The 17,466-nt window shown below is 41.1% G+C and overlaps 1 protein-coding gene across 3 annotated transcripts in view; it reads left to right on the forward strand.

Moving 5' to 3' along the window:
- Window positions 1–17,466, forward strand: part of LOC132830565 (transport and Golgi organization protein 1 homolog) — a 112,291-nt gene that overhangs the window by 35,542 nt on the left and 59,283 nt on the right. For all 3 annotated transcript variants that reach the window (XM_060848362.1, XM_060848372.1, XM_060848381.1), the window contains 5 exons: window positions 4,873–5,004; window positions 12,873–12,894; window positions 14,406–14,494; window positions 15,554–15,631; window positions 15,715–15,825. In XM_060848362.1, the coding sequence (XP_060704345.1) occupies window positions 4,873–5,004; window positions 12,873–12,894; window positions 14,406–14,494; window positions 15,554–15,631; window positions 15,715–15,825 (432 nt within the window). The remainder of the gene's footprint in view (window positions 1–4,872; window positions 5,005–12,872; window positions 12,895–14,405; window positions 14,495–15,553; window positions 15,632–15,714; window positions 15,826–17,466) is intronic.

Raw genomic sequence — 17,466 nt, forward strand, 5'->3', positions numbered from 1 at the left:
ACTCCACACAGTCAGTCGCCCGAGTCGGGAATTGAACCCGGGTCTCAGGCGCTGTGAGGCAACAGTGCTAACCACTGTGCCACTGTGCCGCCCACAGAAAAAAATTTTTTTTTCTCTGCTATTTTCCCCCAATTTCCACACCACAGAACTGTTTAGATTAGATTACATACAGTGTGCCAGACTAGGTGGGGTTTGGTTCCAGAAAGAGGATAATGCTTGTTTTCTTGATTTGACAGCTTTTGCAAATGTTTGAGTACAGACATGCACATGCAATATATTAATGAATTTTATAATTTTGAATATAGTGTTTTCTATTAGGGGGAGACAATGGTGTCCTATTAATGTAACTGAACTAGTAATTTAAAAGAGTCAAAAGTGTTCTTAAAACATGGGTTTAAATCCCACCATGGCAACTGATAAAACTTTTGAATTCAGTAAAAATCTGGAATGAAAACTGAATCTAATGGTGACTGTCAATTTTCATAAAAACCAATGTAGTCCACTAATGGCCTTCAGAGAAGAAAGTCTGCCATCCTTACCTGCCCTGGTCTATATGTGACTCCAGACTCTTGACGATGTTGTTGGCTCGTAACGAGGCAACAATGGATTGGCAACAAATGACACCCACATCTCATGAACCATCTTGATGAAGGAGCAGCACTCTGAAAGCTAGTGCTTCCAAATAAACCTGTTTGACTATAACCTGGTGTTGTGATTTTTAACTATAAAAAAAATTAAGGCAGAAGACCAGAAGCTTGATGAAAGTTGTGTACCTTGAGATCTGAAGGTACAGCTGCCATTAGTGTCATTAGTAGAGTAATTAAAATCGGTGATGCTCAAGAGACCATGATTGGAGCAGCACAGATATGAGGGTGGTATGGATGGAGGAAGTTGGAACTGAGGAGGAGTGGGACTATGGTTGGCTTTGAATGAGGATGAGTAATGATTTTAAAATTTAAGTTGTTGCTAAACCACAGAGGGTGGTATGGGTATGGAATGAGCTGCCAGAGGAAGTGGTGGAGGCTGGTACAATTGGAACATTTAAGAGGCATTTGGATGGGTATATGATTGGAAGGGTTTGGCGGGAAATGGGCCGGGTGCTGGCAGGTGGGCCTAGATTGCGTTGGGATATCTGGTCAGCATGGACGGGTTGGACTGAAGGGTCTGTTTCCGTGCTGTTTATCTCTATGACTCTCTAAACCTGGTAAACCAATGAGAGATACAAGTGGTGATTTTCATCTATGTCCGTATGTGTTTGCACATGAAATGTGTGCATGCAGATTGACATGCAACTTTACATAGCACTAAATTTATTTGTATACCTCACCACTTTGTACATGTCTGTGGCCTAGATTTGTAATGTAATGCAATTTCAGGTTATTTTATTTTCTCATGGTTTATTGGCTGTAGCCTTGTGATCAGTCATTGAGTAGAAAAGTGCCATCAAATGGTAATCCTGTTTTGAGTAGCTCGTGATTGCAATTCGCAAATTGCTGAAGTGCATCATGTATTCACGTTATTATTTATTTGGAAGACATTAGGACCCTAAACAAGACCTCTATTCTTTTCTTCCCAGGTACAGCATTGAACTTTTTGGACTGTCTTGATCTGAGTATCTAAGTCTGAGTAAATATGATACAGTGCAATGGAACTTTGTAATTAGGGAAGGAAATTTGATCTTATTTGGCCTGGAAATTTTTATAGAAATCGGCAGCACAGTGATTAGTACTGTTTTATTCTTCCTTGGGGACTGTCTCTGTGAAGTGTGCAACTTCCTCTTGCCAGCGTGGGTTTCTGCCAGGTGGTCTGGTTTCCTCCCACAATCCAAAGAAAGGTACGTTAGGTGGATTGGCTATGCTAAAAAGCACTGTAGTGTCCAGGGATATGCAGGCTGGGTGGATTAACCATGGTAAATACAGAGTTAAAAGGATTGTTGGGGAGGAGTTGGTGGTGACCTGATGGGCCAAATGACCTTGTTCTGAACTGTAAGTATTCTGTGATTCTGGATGTTCTATATTGTACAACAGCAATGTAGCCTGAGTAATCTGTTAAGCTTTTATTGCCTGGTATACATAATTTCCCTAAACATGTTCACCTAGGGTGGCATGGTGGCACAGTGGTTAGCACTGCTGCTTCACAGCACCAGAGACCTGGGTTCAATTCCCGCCTCAGGTGACTGTTTGTTTTTGTGGAGTTTGTACATTCTCCCTGTATTTGCGTGGGTTTCTCCCACAGTCCAAAAAATGTGCAGGTTAGATGAATTGGCCATGTTAAATTATCCATAGTGTTAGGGGAATGGGTCAGGGTGGGTTGCTCTTTGGAGGGTTGTTGTGGACTTGTTGGGCTGAAGGGCCTGTTTCCACACTGGAGAATCTAATTTAATCTAAGTTTAAAGATGGCCATTACTCTGTTTTTAGTTCAGCCAAGCTCCAGACTGCTTCATTTGTTAGTAAGCAAGCTGACAGGATTAGATTACTTACAGTGTGGAAACAGGCCCTTCGGCCCAACAAGTCCACACCGACCCGCCAAAGCGCAACCCACCCATACCCCTACATTTACCCCTACCTAACACTACGGACAATTTAGCTTGGCCAATTCACCTGACCCCGCACATTTTTGGACTGTGGGAGGAAACCGGAGCACCCGGAGGAAACCCACGCAGACACGGGGAGAACGTGCAAACTCCGCACAGTCAGTGACCTGAGGTGGGAATTGAACCCGGGTCTCTGGCGCTGTGAGGCAGCAGTGCTAACCACTGTGCCACCGTGCTACCAAACTGTGTCTGGTACACCCTTTAGACCTGGGTAAGATCCTGTTCCTGTTAAATTGGAGTTTGACTATAATTGCTGTGTGACATGCTAACAGCATTATCCACCATCTATTTTGTCATCCCAACAACACCAATTTCAATAATGTGAAAGTCTGTGTTTTTTCCCGAATCCTCTGGGATGGTTTAATTCTGTTTTCCTGTTTGTGGGTGAGTGGCTTTGATCTTAAATTTTGTTCCAAATTTTGGGAAAAGTTGCTTAGTGTTAGGTTATCTCACAAGATTGATACATTGCAAAGAACCTCTTCTGCCCTATCTAATCTGCTTGTTGTGCAAGAAAGCTTAGTAAGTGTATTTTGTCGGAAGTTCATTTTGTAAACTTGCTCCAAAAAGGCAAGTTCCCTTTTTTTTTGAACCAGATCATTTTACTGAAACTTAGCATTTAAGGAGTTCAAGTTCTTATGGCAGTAGGAAAAGGAACTGGTGAGGTCCCTATCATTACAACTAATTGATTGAAAAATTAATATTTGAATGCCTGTCATTTTTGTGTCTCAATAAATTTATCATGAAGACCTCCATCACTGTGCATTGCAAGTGCCTTGCTTATGTGCATGATTTTGACTCCTTCATTTCCGTGCATTTAAGATGGACAAGGAGTTAGAACATACAACATTATAGCACAGTACAAGCCCTTCAGCCCTCGATGGTTTCACAGGGCAGCGCAACAATCTGAAGCCCATCTGTTACACTATTCTATTCTCGTCCATATGCCAATCTAATGACCATTTAAATGCCTGTAAAGTTGATGAGTCTACAAATCTTTGCAGGCACTGCGTTCCATGCCCCTACTACTCTTAAGTAAAGAAACTATGTCTGACTTCTGTCCTATATCTACCACCCCTCAATTTAAAGCTATGCCCCCTCGTGCTAGCCATCACCATCCTAGGAAAATGGCTCTCACTGTCCACTTGATCTAACCCTCTGATTATCTTATGTCTCATTTAAGTCACCTCTCAACCTTCTCTCTAATGAAAGCAGCCTCATGTCCCTTGATGTTTCCTCGTAAGATCTTTCCTTCATACTAGGCAACACCCTATTAAAATTTATCTGTTTATCTGTTTGCAGTTTAAAACATACAGTAGCTTTAAAGAAGTAGAATATTAAGAAGTTTATGAAGACTGGAGAAAATTTTGTTCAACATGAAATGTTAGTGATGGCATACTCTGTAAGAGAGTGCTGTATTGTGGAATGAACTTGATTGATGTCTGTTAGTGATACCCCAGATTTAATTGATCCAGTCCCTTGCAGACAATTCATCTGATCTAAACTTTTTTCCCCATGTCACCTTGTTGAAAATTTGGAAATAATTTTACTGAAGTGAAACAATTGCTAGTCCTCATCCAGTTTTCTCCTTACACCACTAGTTTCAGTATTAATTTAGTTACACATTTCAGCATCTGTTGTAGTCTCCATTATAAATTGGCAAACTTGAGGTTGAGTCAGTATTTTGTCTCAAAAACCATAAAGGGATGAAGCTTTTGAACTAAATTTTATATGACATTCCTTTTTTGATCTTGTTTCTTAAGTAGCTGTCGATCTGGCTCGATCTGAGAGAGTTAGTTTTCTGTTAACCACTTCCTATATTCACTGAGTTGGGGTTATTTCCTTTTTGCAAGTACTGACTTCTCTTCTAATTTTACCATGAGATGTATATCCATGGGTAAGCTTGCATTTCATTAACTGAGCAATGCAGAAGGAACCAGCCTGTTGAAACGTGCAGGGGACTTTAGTGCAGTAATTGCCTATAGCTGACAATGGTGCATATTTGGGAAATATGTTGACAAATATTCCTAAGTGTTATTTCAGTGCCTTTCAATTGTTGCCTCTTCTGTTCCAATATTGGAACAGAACTCCCTAGTTTTACCATCCCAGATAAAGGCACAGTCTATATCATCATTGTTACATTGCGCCTTTTATGTAGAAAATCACTTTAAGGTACTTTATAGCTGTGTGAATAAATGGTTAAAATATGAGTACATTCTTCTGTGCAAGTATTAGTAGGAATAATCTTTTTTTTAATTGATAAATATTTTCCTCATTCCCAGCTAATGTCCTCTTTGCCTGAAGAAATGAGGCCAGGTCCTGATTTCCATGGAGTTCCCTGGGAGCCCATCTTGGTGACTGCTATTATAGGAATTGTTACTTTTGTCATCCTTTTATGGAGAACCTGCCTTTCAGTAAGTAAGATTCATTTACATTTATCATAAATTCACATTGCTTTCTTCAGAGCTGATGTGGTTGTTAATAAAGCTATCTGGGACAGATGATTGAGTGGAAAGTGTACTTTTTGGTGTACTATAAAAAATGAGCATGAGTAGGCCATTTGGCCAATCAACCTGCTCCGTTGTTCAGTAAGATCATGGCTAGTTGCCTCAGGCCTCCGCTACTCTTGCATGCTAGTCCTCCATTCTCCAAAAGTTCAAAAGATCTATTTTTTTAAAGTGATCAATCTTACACAACTTTCTGGGCTGATAATTGCAGATATTGAGTATCCACTGGAAGGAAACACAGTCTTTTGAATCTCAGTTTTAAATGAATGTTCTGTTATTGTGTAACTGTGTCCCCTAGTTTGAGATTCCCTCACTAGTGGAAAAATCTCAACATCCAGCCTGTCAGGCCTTCTCAGAATCTTCTATGTTTAAATACCCCGTTCTTCTGAACGCTAATGAATAAAGGCCTAACCTGTTTAGTCACTCTCGATAAGTCTTTCTTTTCATCCCAGCAATATACCTATTGATTCTCTGTTGAACTGCAAAAACCAGAAATGTTCTCAAGTATGGGGACAAAATCTCTACACAGTATTCCAAATGTAACTTCACCAACACCCTGTATAGCTAATTATAGAGTCATACAGTAAGGAAACAGACCCTTCGGTCAAACCAGTCCATGCTGACCATGTTGCCAAACTGAACTAGTCCCACCTACCAAGACTTGGTCCATATCCATCCAAACCTTTAGGATTCATTTATTGATCCAAATGTCTTTTAAACATTGTAACTGGACCTGCACCACTTTCTCTGGCAGTTTATTCCATGCACAAATCGCAATTGGTATAAAAAAGTTGCTCCTCATGTCTTTTTAAATCTTTCTCCTCTCACCTTAAAAATATGCTCCCCATCCTAGGGAATAGACCTTTGTATTCACCTTATTCATGCCCCTCATGATTTTTTAAACCACCATATGGTTACCCCTCAACCATCTGCGTTCTAATGGATAAAGCACCAGTCTTTTCGGTCTGTTTTTACATCTCAAGCATTCCATACCTGGCAACATCCTTATAGATCCTTTCTATAACTGAACGAACAGAACTGCACACTAGTCATAGAATCATGCAGCATGGAAATGGGCCCTTTGTTTCAACTTGTCCATATCGACCAAATTTCCCAAGTTAAACTCAGTCCATTTGTCTATGTTAGGTCAGTGTCCCTCTAAACTTCCTATTCATATACCTGTTTGGATGTCTTTTAAATGTTGTAGCTGTACCTGCATTTACCACTTCCTCTGGCAGTTCATTCCATATATGAACCACACTCTGAAAAAGTTTCCTTTTAGATCCCTTTTTAAATCTTTTTCCTCTCACCTTAACACTATGCCCTCTAGTTTTGACCTTCCCTATTGTAGGAAAAAGATTTCGGTTGTTTACCTTCTCTGCGTCCCTTGTGGTTTTATAAACATAAGAAATGGGAGCAGGAGTACACCATCTGGCCCATGGAATCAAAAAAATGTGGCACTTAAGCACAGCAGGTCAGGCACCATCCGAGGAGCAGGAGAATCAATGTTTTGGGCATACATCCTTCATGAGGAATGTGGGAGTGGCAGCTCAAGGGGGCTGAGAGATAAATAGGATGAGGTGTGGGGCTTGGGAGCAAGGTAGCTTGGAAGCCGATAGGTAGATAAAGGTGGCGGTGATAGATCGGAGTGGAAGGGTGGAGTGGATAGATGGGATGGAAGATAGACAAGTAGAACAGTTGAAGAGGGTGGTGCCGAATTGCAGGGTTGAATCTGGGCTAAGGTGTGGGCAGGGCTGCTGAGAAACTGGCGAAATTGATATTGATACTGGGTGGTTGGAGAGTCCCAAGGCAGAAGATGAAGCATTTTTCCTACAGGTATTGGGTGGCTTGGATTTGACGGTGGAGGCGGCCCAGGACTTGCATGTCTTTGATGGAGTGGGAGAGGGAATTGAAGTGGTCGGCCACAGGGCGGTGGGGTCGTGTGGTGCATGTCCCCCAGATATGTTCTCTGAAACATTCTACAAGTTGGAATCCTGTCTCCCCAATGTAGAGGAGACTACATTGAGAGAAATGGACACAGTAGATGAAGTATTTGGAGCTGAGGTATGGGTGAGGGTTTTACACCTCTTGCAGTGGCAAGGGAAGGTGCTAGGAGTGGACGGTATGTTGGTGGGCAATGTGGACCTAACTAGGGAGTTGTGGAGGGACTTGTCTCTGCAGAATATTGATAGGGTTGGGGAGGGAAATACACCTCCTGGTGGCAGGGTCTGATTGTAGGTGGCGGACATGGCGGAGGATAATACGTTGTATCCAGAGATTGGTGGGGTGGAAGGTGAGGACTGGGGGACGTTGTATCCTTGTTGAGGTTAGAAGGATGGAAGTGCGGGACTTGGAGGAGATGCAGTGGAGGGCATTGTTGACTACACGGGAGGGGAAATTGCAGTCCTTGAAGTAGGAGGCCATCCGGAATGTTCAGGAGTGGAATTCTCCTCCTGAGAGTGGATGTTGTGGAGAAATTGAAAGTAAGAGAGAGTGTCTTTGCAGGAGGGGGTGCTGGGGAGGAGGTGTAGTCCAGGTGGCTGTGGGAGTCGGTGGCTTTGAAGTAGATGTCAGTGTTGAGTTGGTCACCGGAAATGGAGCTGAAGAGCTCCAGGAAAGGGAGGGAGTTGTCAGAGATGGTCCAGGTGAACTTGAGGTCAGGGAGAAAGGTGTTCATGAAGTTTGCTCAACTGCCTGTGGGAGCATGAGGTGATGCTGATACAATCGTCAGTGTGGAGGAGAAAAAGGTCGAGAATGGTGCCAGTGTAACTATGAAAGATGGACTGTCCACATACCTGACAAAGAGGCAGGTATAACTGGGACCCTTGCGGGTGCCCATGGCGCTACCCCTTTGGTCTGAAGGAAGTGTGAGGATTCGAAAGAGCCTGCTCCACCATTTAATAAGATCATGGATAATCTTTTCGTGGGCTCGGCTCCACTTCCCAGCCTGCTCTCAATAATCATTAATTCAGTTACTGTTTCAAAATCTAAAAGCATTAAATGAGGTAGCCTCAACAGCGTGGGAGGGAATTCCACTTAATCACAACCCTTTGGCTGAAGAAGATCCTCCTCAACTCAGTTCTACATCTGCTTCTCCACTGTTTTGAGGCTCTGCCCTCTAATTCTAGTTTCATTCACCAGTGGAAGCAACCTCCCTGCTTCTATCCTATTTATTCTCTTAATTATGTTTCTATAACACCTCCGATTCTTCTAAGAATGTAACACAATTTTTTTTCTTCTTATTCGTCAAGGTGACATCTAGATGCAAAGAGCAGAATGCCCTTTGTGGTCCATCATTCTCTGCACATCAATTATTTTAAAGTAATAATGTGATTTCACAAAAAAAACCTTCAAATTTAACAGTTGGATAACAGAAGCAGGAAGAACTATTAAACTTTTTGATGCTTTTCCAAAGTTTATTGCTATACACGAAGAGCAGATGTTGGGGTTCCTTACACTGTAAAGATCCAAGCTTCTAAAAAATGTAGATTAAATAAAATCTTGCTTTCATACCAGACAAATTAAACCTATAGTCAAAACTCAAGATACTTCACAGAACTGTAATTTGACAGTCACAAAATATTCGGAAAAGAGACCAAAAGCATGATTAAAAGGATTAGTTAAAGGAAAAGAGAAGGGATGAGAGACTAGAAGGTATTGCTGAGGTCCCAGTACTGATCCTTATAACACCTCACTACAAATGACCTGCCAATTTGAAGATAATTTTTTTTACCCCTACTTTGCCTTTTGCCCTTTGATCAATATTCTGCCGAGTGCAGTGCATTCCTCCCTATGTCATATGCTTTTTGCTAGTGCAACAACCTTTTTTGCGGCCCGTCATCAACTATTCAGGTTGGACCAAAGGGTCTGTTATGCTGCATATCTCTATGACTGACTTTTTAGAACACCAATCTTGTAATGCAACTGGTTTCCTGTTATCCATTCAGCTCATTTCATCCTCAAGTAACTTAAATAGGTTTGTTTCCTGGAAATCACATGGACTATGCCGAATCATACTATGATTTTGTTTTAAACTGTGGTTCCTTCTCTCACCGTTTTTAAAAATAGTTATATGCTCTTGAGATTGCATCCCTGACATTCGTCATGTCTATGGTCTAGTGGAATTACTGCTAGGCTATGAATCCAGAGGCCCAGGTCCTGTTCTGGGGACTTGGGTTTGAATCCTGCCATGGTAGGTAATGTAATTTAGAAGTTTTAACAATATTTCTTCTTTTTGAACTCCAATCAATAAAACCCAATATTCCTTTTGCCGCCTTTGTTACTTGCTGCACCTGCATGCTTACCTTTTGTGTTTCATGCACGAGAACACCCAGATCCCTCTGCTCTGCTATTTTTTTGGAGTCTGGCCATTTAAATGAACAATCTGCCTTTTGATTCTTCCCATTAGAGTGTGTAACCTCCTGTATGATACATTTTTTTTTGTTTAATTTTGCTGACTCAGGCAAACTATCAATATCCCCATGGAGATTCCTTGTTTCATCATTACTATGTGTCCTCCCACCTATTTTCGTATTGTGAGAAAATTTGTGTACATTAGACTCTGCCCCCTCCAAGTCATTAACACAGTAAATAAATGAGGCCTTAGGATTAATGCTTGTCGCACTCCATTGGTTTTTGTTTTTCTAATACGAGAGAGTTGTTATTCCCACCTCTGTGTTCTGTTTGTTAACCGGTTCTCAATCCATGCTAATTCCCGCAGTACTGAGAGCTCCTATCTTGTGAAATAACATTTTATGTGGTCCCTTATCAAATGCCTTCGGAAACCAAATATCTATTGGTTCTGCTTGTTATATCTGCAAAAAATTCAAATCAATTTGTCTTGTTTTCCCGTTCAGAAAAGTGTTGACTCTTTGATTTTTATTAAGCGTTTCTAAATATCATACTATTTCTTGCATAAAAATGGAATGTAGCATTTACCCAGTTAGGCTAATTGTCTTGAAGTTTCCTGCTTTCTATCTCCCTCCCTACTTAAACAGGGGCAGCTCATATGCAGTTTTCTAATCCGCTGGAACTCTCCCAGAATCTAGAAAGTTCTAGAATATATCAGCCTTTCCCTCTACAATCTTTGTAGGATTTTTTAGGAAATGGTTGCAATGTCAACTATCAGATCCTGGTGATTTGTCTATCTTTAGCCCCACTAGATTGTCAAAAGCTTCATCCCTCTTGATATGGGCGGACAGTGGCTCAGTGGTTATATAGCCTCAAGCGCCAGGGACCTGCATTTGCTCACATTGAATTCCATCAGCCATTTCCTGGACCACTCTCCCAAACTGTCTAGATCTTTCTGCAGCCTCCCCACTTCCTCAGTACTACCTGCCTGTCCACCTAACTTCGTATCATTGGCAAACTTTGCTCGAATGCCCCAGTCCCTTCATTCAGATCATTAATATATAATGTGAACAGCTGCGGCCCCAACACTGAACCCTGCGGGACACGACTTGTCGCCGGCTGCCATTCCGAAAAAGAACCTTTAATGCCAACTCTCTACCTTCTGTCAGACAGCCAATCCTCAATCCATCCCAGTAGCTCACCTCGAACACCATGGGCCCTCACCTTGCTCAGCAGCCTCCTGTGTGGCACCTTATCAAAGGCCTTTTGGAAGTCTAGATAGACCACATTGACTGGGTTTCCCTGATCTAACCTTGTCACCTCTTCAAAGAATTCCAACAGGTTTGTCAGACACGACCTCCCCTTACTAAATCCATGTTGACTTGTTTAGCTACACACCTTTTGCATGCACATAAATGTGTCCACTTGCTGTTGTTATTTTTCTTAGTAATTTATTTTCATGCTCAATTTTGTGTCTTTATAAGCTTTTTAGCCATTAATGCCCAATTCTTTTGCATATCACTAGTTTTCGCCCACCACTTTGCAAATATTTTTAATCAACTGTTGAGGAATGTTATTGTGCATCTCTGCAGCAGATGTTACAAGAATCCAGACCTCCTGGCTCAGAGTTAGGAGCACTTCCACTGCCCTTTTGTCACTTTGTATGTCTTTTTTCTGATTGGGTACTCTCCTTGACTGACTTTGTTACCCACTGATGCTTCATCCTTCTCGCTGAGTCCTTAATTTTGGCCGGAATACATTTTTGCTGAATATCTGCCACTGCTGATCTAGCAACTCCTTTCCTTTCCTTTCCTTTCCTTTCCTCTCCTCTCCCCAACCCTACCCCCCATCTGTATTACCAGGCCCTCAAGGATCCTTCCACATCCGACAGAGATTTACCTTTACTTCCACACGCATCATCTACTGTGTCCATTGCTCTCAATGTGGTCTCCTCTACATTGGCGAGACATGGCGCCAACTTACCGAACATTTCAAAAAAACATCTCTGGAACACTGCCCTGTGTCCGAACACTTTTTAACTCTGCCATGGACACGCAAGTGCTGAGTCGCATTCACTGCCAAATGCAAGCCACCCAAAACCTGGATGAAGAACACCTCACTTTCTGCCTTGGCACCCTCCAACCACACATGATTAGTATTGATTTTTACCAGTTTCCCCATTTCTCTCCCCTCTTCTCTCCTCCTCTTCTCCTCCTCCTCCCCCCCCCACCCCCCCCATCAGATCCAAACTTCTCACTCGACATCGTCCTCTTGAACTGTCCTACCTATCTCATCTACCTGCTCCACCCACCTTCCTCTACATATTGCATTCCCAGCTTCCTTTCTCCCCTAGCCCCACCGCCTACTCATTTATCTCTCAGCCCCCTTGGGCTACCCCTCATTCCTGATGAAGAGCTTTTGCTTGAAATGTTGACTCCTGCTCCTCAGATGCTGCCTGATTGGCTGTGCTTTTCCAGCACCACGCTTTTCAACTCTGACCTCCAGCTCTGCAGTTCTCACTCTCCCATATTCCTTTCTTCCAATTCAATCTTTGTGCAGCACGTTTACCCCTCTCAATTTATTTACCATTTGTCAATTTCAAGTGACTTGGGTGGTGATAATTTGGAAATCATGTGGTTCTGCTTTTTATTCAGCTGCTTGTAATCCTTCAGAATTTCTTTCCTGGTCTTAACTAGATTGTTGGTACCTATGTGGACCATGACTTCCTCTCTCATTCCAAGATTCTCTCCAGCCCTGAAGAGATGCTATTAACATTGGCGTCGGGTTGGCAACACTGTTTTCACAACTCTTTGCTGCAGATAACATTATTTATTTCCCCAGCTATACTTTCCCTGATGTCTATGTTTCTCTTTTCTTGAAAAAGCATTAATTAATGTTAACTGTACTCTTTTAATTCATTGCCAAGTGAAATTTTACAGTTAACTGATCTGGTAGAATTTGTAGAAATTTGGGTGCAGGTGGATTGCAGTTCAAGGCTGTGCTGTGAAGCTTGGCTGGGGAATTAGTTTCCTTTCAGGTAAATTATAGAATTCTTTTCGGAAATCAGGTATTAAGAAATGTTAGAAAGTAGAGGCAAGCTGCTACTTAAGCCTGATGCTGCTTTTGCTGTTTTCTGTTCTGGTGTGAACATTAAACATTTTTGATTTAAAAAAAAATTAGCTCCTCAATGATATTCAAGTTTCAAGTCTTGAATAATGTTTTGCTGGGTTCTTGTTTAAACAGTGTGGAAGCTGTTTGCAATCATGATTAGGAATAAGTCTGCCAAGGGTGGTAGGTTTTGGCTGTTGTGCAGTCTCCAGACTTTGTGTGGATGAATAAGTGAAGCTCTGCTACCTTGTTACACCCGCTTGTGTTGATTTCAGAACAATTTACAGTTACTAATCGCATTTCAATTTGTTTTTCAGGTGAAGAGCAGAAAATATCTAAGTAAGTTTACAACCACTGCCTAATGCAATGATTAATCTTCTGTCTTATTACTGTAAAAGAAAGCTTTGTGACTTCCCTCCCACTAATGAGGGTAGTTTACACCTGAGTCATTTCAACCAAAAAGGTTTTATGTTTCCAAATTGTTGATTGACCTCAGCTGGTGTAATTGACCTGTTGTTTCTGATATTCTCTTGGGTTTCTTGTCAATTGCCGTGCCCAAATGCGTCAACAGACTGTTTAGCTGTGATGTGTGTTGCAGGTGAACCATTGTTGGGTCACTATTACGCCTAACTGGTGCTGTGCAATGGAAATCAAGCCCTACTATTTTCAGACTCTCATCAAAGTTTAAATACTTAAACTAAGGAATTCCTCATACTTTTTAACTATCTTTTAGACCTGGGTTAAAAAAGCAGCACCAAGTTTAATAAAAAAGTATTAATTACAAGTAGTTATACGCTAGCTACAAGCAGACAGTTATAAGCCATTGGCATAAAGCTCCACAAATTAAAACTCAAATTCCCTTTGTTAAACTCCCCCTTACACATGCAGACAGGAAAGAGTAAACATAGATGTTATGGATGGAAAGGAAGAGTGGGAAGGCATTTCACTGATTCCTGAGATTTTTGTAGGTCAGAGCACTCCTTGGTCATCCTTCTCTGGATGCTTCCACTGGTTTGCAAGAGGCTAGGGTAACTGGTGCACTTAAAATACCTCTAACCTATCAATTAAAAGTCACAGCTTACAACAACTGCTGAAGGAAAGGTAAACTAGTTTTCTTCAGATTTAAATCAACTTTTGCTGCAAAGAGGATGTTGATGATCTTGTGACTTTGTATTTTGTTCACAACCTCAAGCTATTCAGCTATCTGAAACTCGACTACATAGTTGTTAGCAAGCAGAAGGTCTTTGTCATCAACAACTGGTCACCAGTCCACAGACCAATCCGTAACTTGTACCAATCAAAACTCTATCTGTACACAACTCCTCTGGTCCAGTTTAGTCTGCAACCATCAGTTTAACAACTGTTTGAATAAGCAGCTAGAATGGTGCTTAGAATATGTCGGGTTACTAGCTTTGAAAACATGCAGCGATCCGATAATAATCCTTGAATTTAAAACAGTCCTTTCTCCATTTTGGACCACAATTAAAGTATAGAAAAATAAAAAGACAACCACAAAGACCAAATAGTTCCATGAGAGGTCATGAACAATATATTTAGGATTAACTCCATGCCCAACCAAGCCCATGAAGCTCCTCCATTTGTTGAGAACTGTTAGCTTTGAATTCTGGAGCATTTATGACTCCTTGCAGATTAAGATCATACTTTCCTCCACTGTACCTATACAGAGGAAGATTCTTTTGGTTTTTGAAGGAGAGCATTTATGTCACGGCAGCAACATTCTTCCTGTTGCATTGCACCATGTAACATGTTGCTGTGCAGATTATTTTAATCTCTTTTTTGGCTGTGAAAATATTTACAATATGTATGTTGAAACCTTTGCCTCTCCCTAGTGACTGAAAAACAGCTATCTGAGAAAATCAAACAGCTTATTCAGGAGAAGACTGAGGTCTTGGAGAAAATCTCCACTTATGAACAGAAGGTACGAATTAATTTCCTGCTATTTTCAATGTTGTTGAAGTTTGTGAAGGGTAAAATTCTTATGATGTATCAGGATGCATCCATTCAAAGCAAACTGCTCATAGCTCATGCCTCTGTTTACCCCTCTCGAGGCAATGAAGCCTCAAATGTCTGGAGAGTTTCCTCTATTTTTAGAAAGCAGATAAACAATTGAGGTCAGACGAAGGAAAATGGAAAAAGAATTGCCCTGCTAAGGCATCATAATTGAAGGAATCATTTGCACAGAGAGAACTTTGGGCCCAGTTGGCCTTTGTGAATGCATCAAATGCTATACACTGTTTTGTGAACCATGCAAGGTTTACCATATTCGTGAGCTGAGGTTAGTTGGTTCTGCCATCCTTGCCCCCATTTTTTTATTCAGCTACCCAGTGGAGTATAATTTTTCTTCAAGGAAATTAGGCAACAACTACTGTGTGTTTGACACGCGATCAGAGATACCCACTGCAATTGTTTTGTTATCTTCTCATGCTGCAGGATTAGGTGACGAGAGCAGGGCAACCCTGCTTCAGTCATTCGGGGAGGAGATGATTTGAGTGGCAATGAGTTGATGTCCAAGCATCATTTTTGGCAGCTAGAATAAAGGGGTGTTGAGAACTTAAATATCTTAGAATTCTGGGAAAGGATGAATTAAATTAGGAATTTACAATGGGTTTTGAGTTCAACAAGATGATGTGAGAAAGTTATTAGTTTCTTACTTGGAATGCAGGAACAATAAGTGAGGCTAGTTCAACAAAGTGTAGACTGTATCAATTAAGTAGAAATGAAAAACATTTGTGATGGAGTAGGAGGCAAGTGACAACAGATAAGAGCGAAAGCTGGTCAGAAAACAGCCACTTCATATATCTGAGCTTGAGAGAGTTGTGATCAAAGAGGTACTGTTGATTGAGGGGAAGTCTTCAATGGACCTGGACTGCATGGACCGCATTGTGGAAAATATTTATTATAAATTCAAGTGTGTTTTAAGTGTACTCCTTTTATTAATCTTCCGTCATTTCCTCCTCACCATCCCTGACCCCTTTAGCTGAAAGAAGCCAAATCTGCCATTGGTGAAGCACAGGATGCGAAATCAAGTATGTCTGATGAAGCTAAAGAACTTAAGGTGAGAGAATAATTGGTATTGTTGTGTATTTCAATAGTTGATGTGAAGTGTGCATATAAAGTTTCAGAATTCTGTTTCCAAAGCTGTCTTGTGAGGAGCTCGAGCAGGTGAACCTCCATTTGGAGACACGTGTGAAAAATCTTCAAACGTTGTTAGAGAAAGAGAAGGAGGAGACAGCTAAACAGCAGACTCTGGTAAGGAAGTAATGAGTATTTTTGAAAAGAAAAACTTTGGTTTATTACCTTAAGTTGGATTTGATATAGAGGATGGAGAAACACTTGTATTTCTATTTCGCTGTTGTGCTTTGGGTGGGATTTCTTTCACTTGCATCTTACATTTGGGAGGAATATAAAGAGTGCAGTATGCTATAAAAAGCACTCCCTGTCCTGTCTTGGAAACACATCAGTGTTCCTTCACGTTATTGGTCAAAAGTTTTGAACTCCCTATCAAACAACAGAGAGTTACTTAAACGAAATGCAATCCAGTGGTCAATTAGGTAGCTTGTCTTTGGCTGAAAAGAATAGGCAATAAATGCTGGCCCAGCCAGAGAAGCTCTGTGAACTTGTACAGAAAATAAAATGAGCAGAAATGCCTTGGTGTTCATGTACACAAATTCTTGAAAGGAAGTATGACTCTTTAAGATGGGCAACAAAAGCCAGTTGTAACAATCAAACTTATAAAATAAGAGCAAAAGTTTATAAGCTTTTGAGAGAAGTTTATGGGTTATGTGGTATTGTAAGTGGAAGGAAATAATGTAAAAGCTAAAAGATGATCCCAGCTGATGATACTGCACACACAATGTCTCCCAGAATGAAACCTGGCTTGATAGATCATAGGTTTTGTTTGTGTAATTTGGTTACTATAATGGTCAGTCATTCAACATACTCACCAGGCTGCAAATATGTTGATTGAAAAAGCATCAAAGTTTGTGCACAAAAGAATAAAAAATGCAGTATTTACACAAGAACTGGTCACAGTCTAATTACAAATATCAGAAATGAAGACTGAATCCTTTTACTCACAACTACAGAAATTCAAGGATCAGCCTGTTTTTACTCCAAAGCTCCATGTTCAGTTGGTGCACCTGTACTTTGTTTCTGTCAAACTTGTGCATCACATGGTTCTATTTTCCTTATATTTTGTTCATTAATTTATGTGATTTGGGCATCACTGGCTGGACCAGCATTTGTTGCCTTTCCCTGATTGACCTGGAAAAGGTGGTGGTGAGGTGCTTCCTTGAATCACTGCAGTTCATTTGGGAGAGGCACATGAACAGTCCTTTGGTGAATTTCACGATTTTGACCTAGTGTTATTGAAGGAGCATTGATGAATTTCCAAACTAGGATGGTGAGTGGCTTGGAGGAGAACTCGGTAATGTTCCCATGCATCTGATGCCCTTGTTCTTCAGGATGGGTTTGGAAGGTGCTATCTTAGAAACCATAGTGAATTTCTGCAGTATATTTTGTAGATGGTGTACACATCATCTATGTATTTTTGGGAGTGAATGTTTGTGGATGTGCTATCATTAAAAATGGCTGCTTTGCCCTGGATTGTGTCAAGTTTCTTGAATTTTGTTGGAGCAGCTGCACTGAATCAGGCATGTGGGGAGCATACCATCACATTTCTGACTTAGAACATAGAACATAGAACATAGAACGATACAGCGCAGTACAGGCCCTTCGGCCCTCGATGTTGCGCCGACCGAATCCTACCTAACCTATACTAGCCCAATAACTTCCAAATGCCTATCCAATGCCCGCTTAAATGACCATAAAGAAGGAGAGTTCACCACTGATACGGGCAGGGCATTCCATGAACTCACAACCCGCTGTGTG

This window comes from Hemiscyllium ocellatum, chromosome 3, assembly GCF_020745735.1.
Source record: "Hemiscyllium ocellatum isolate sHemOce1 chromosome 3, sHemOce1.pat.X.cur, whole genome shotgun sequence".
Lineage (NCBI taxonomy): Eukaryota > Metazoa > Chordata > Chondrichthyes > Orectolobiformes > Hemiscylliidae > Hemiscyllium > Hemiscyllium ocellatum.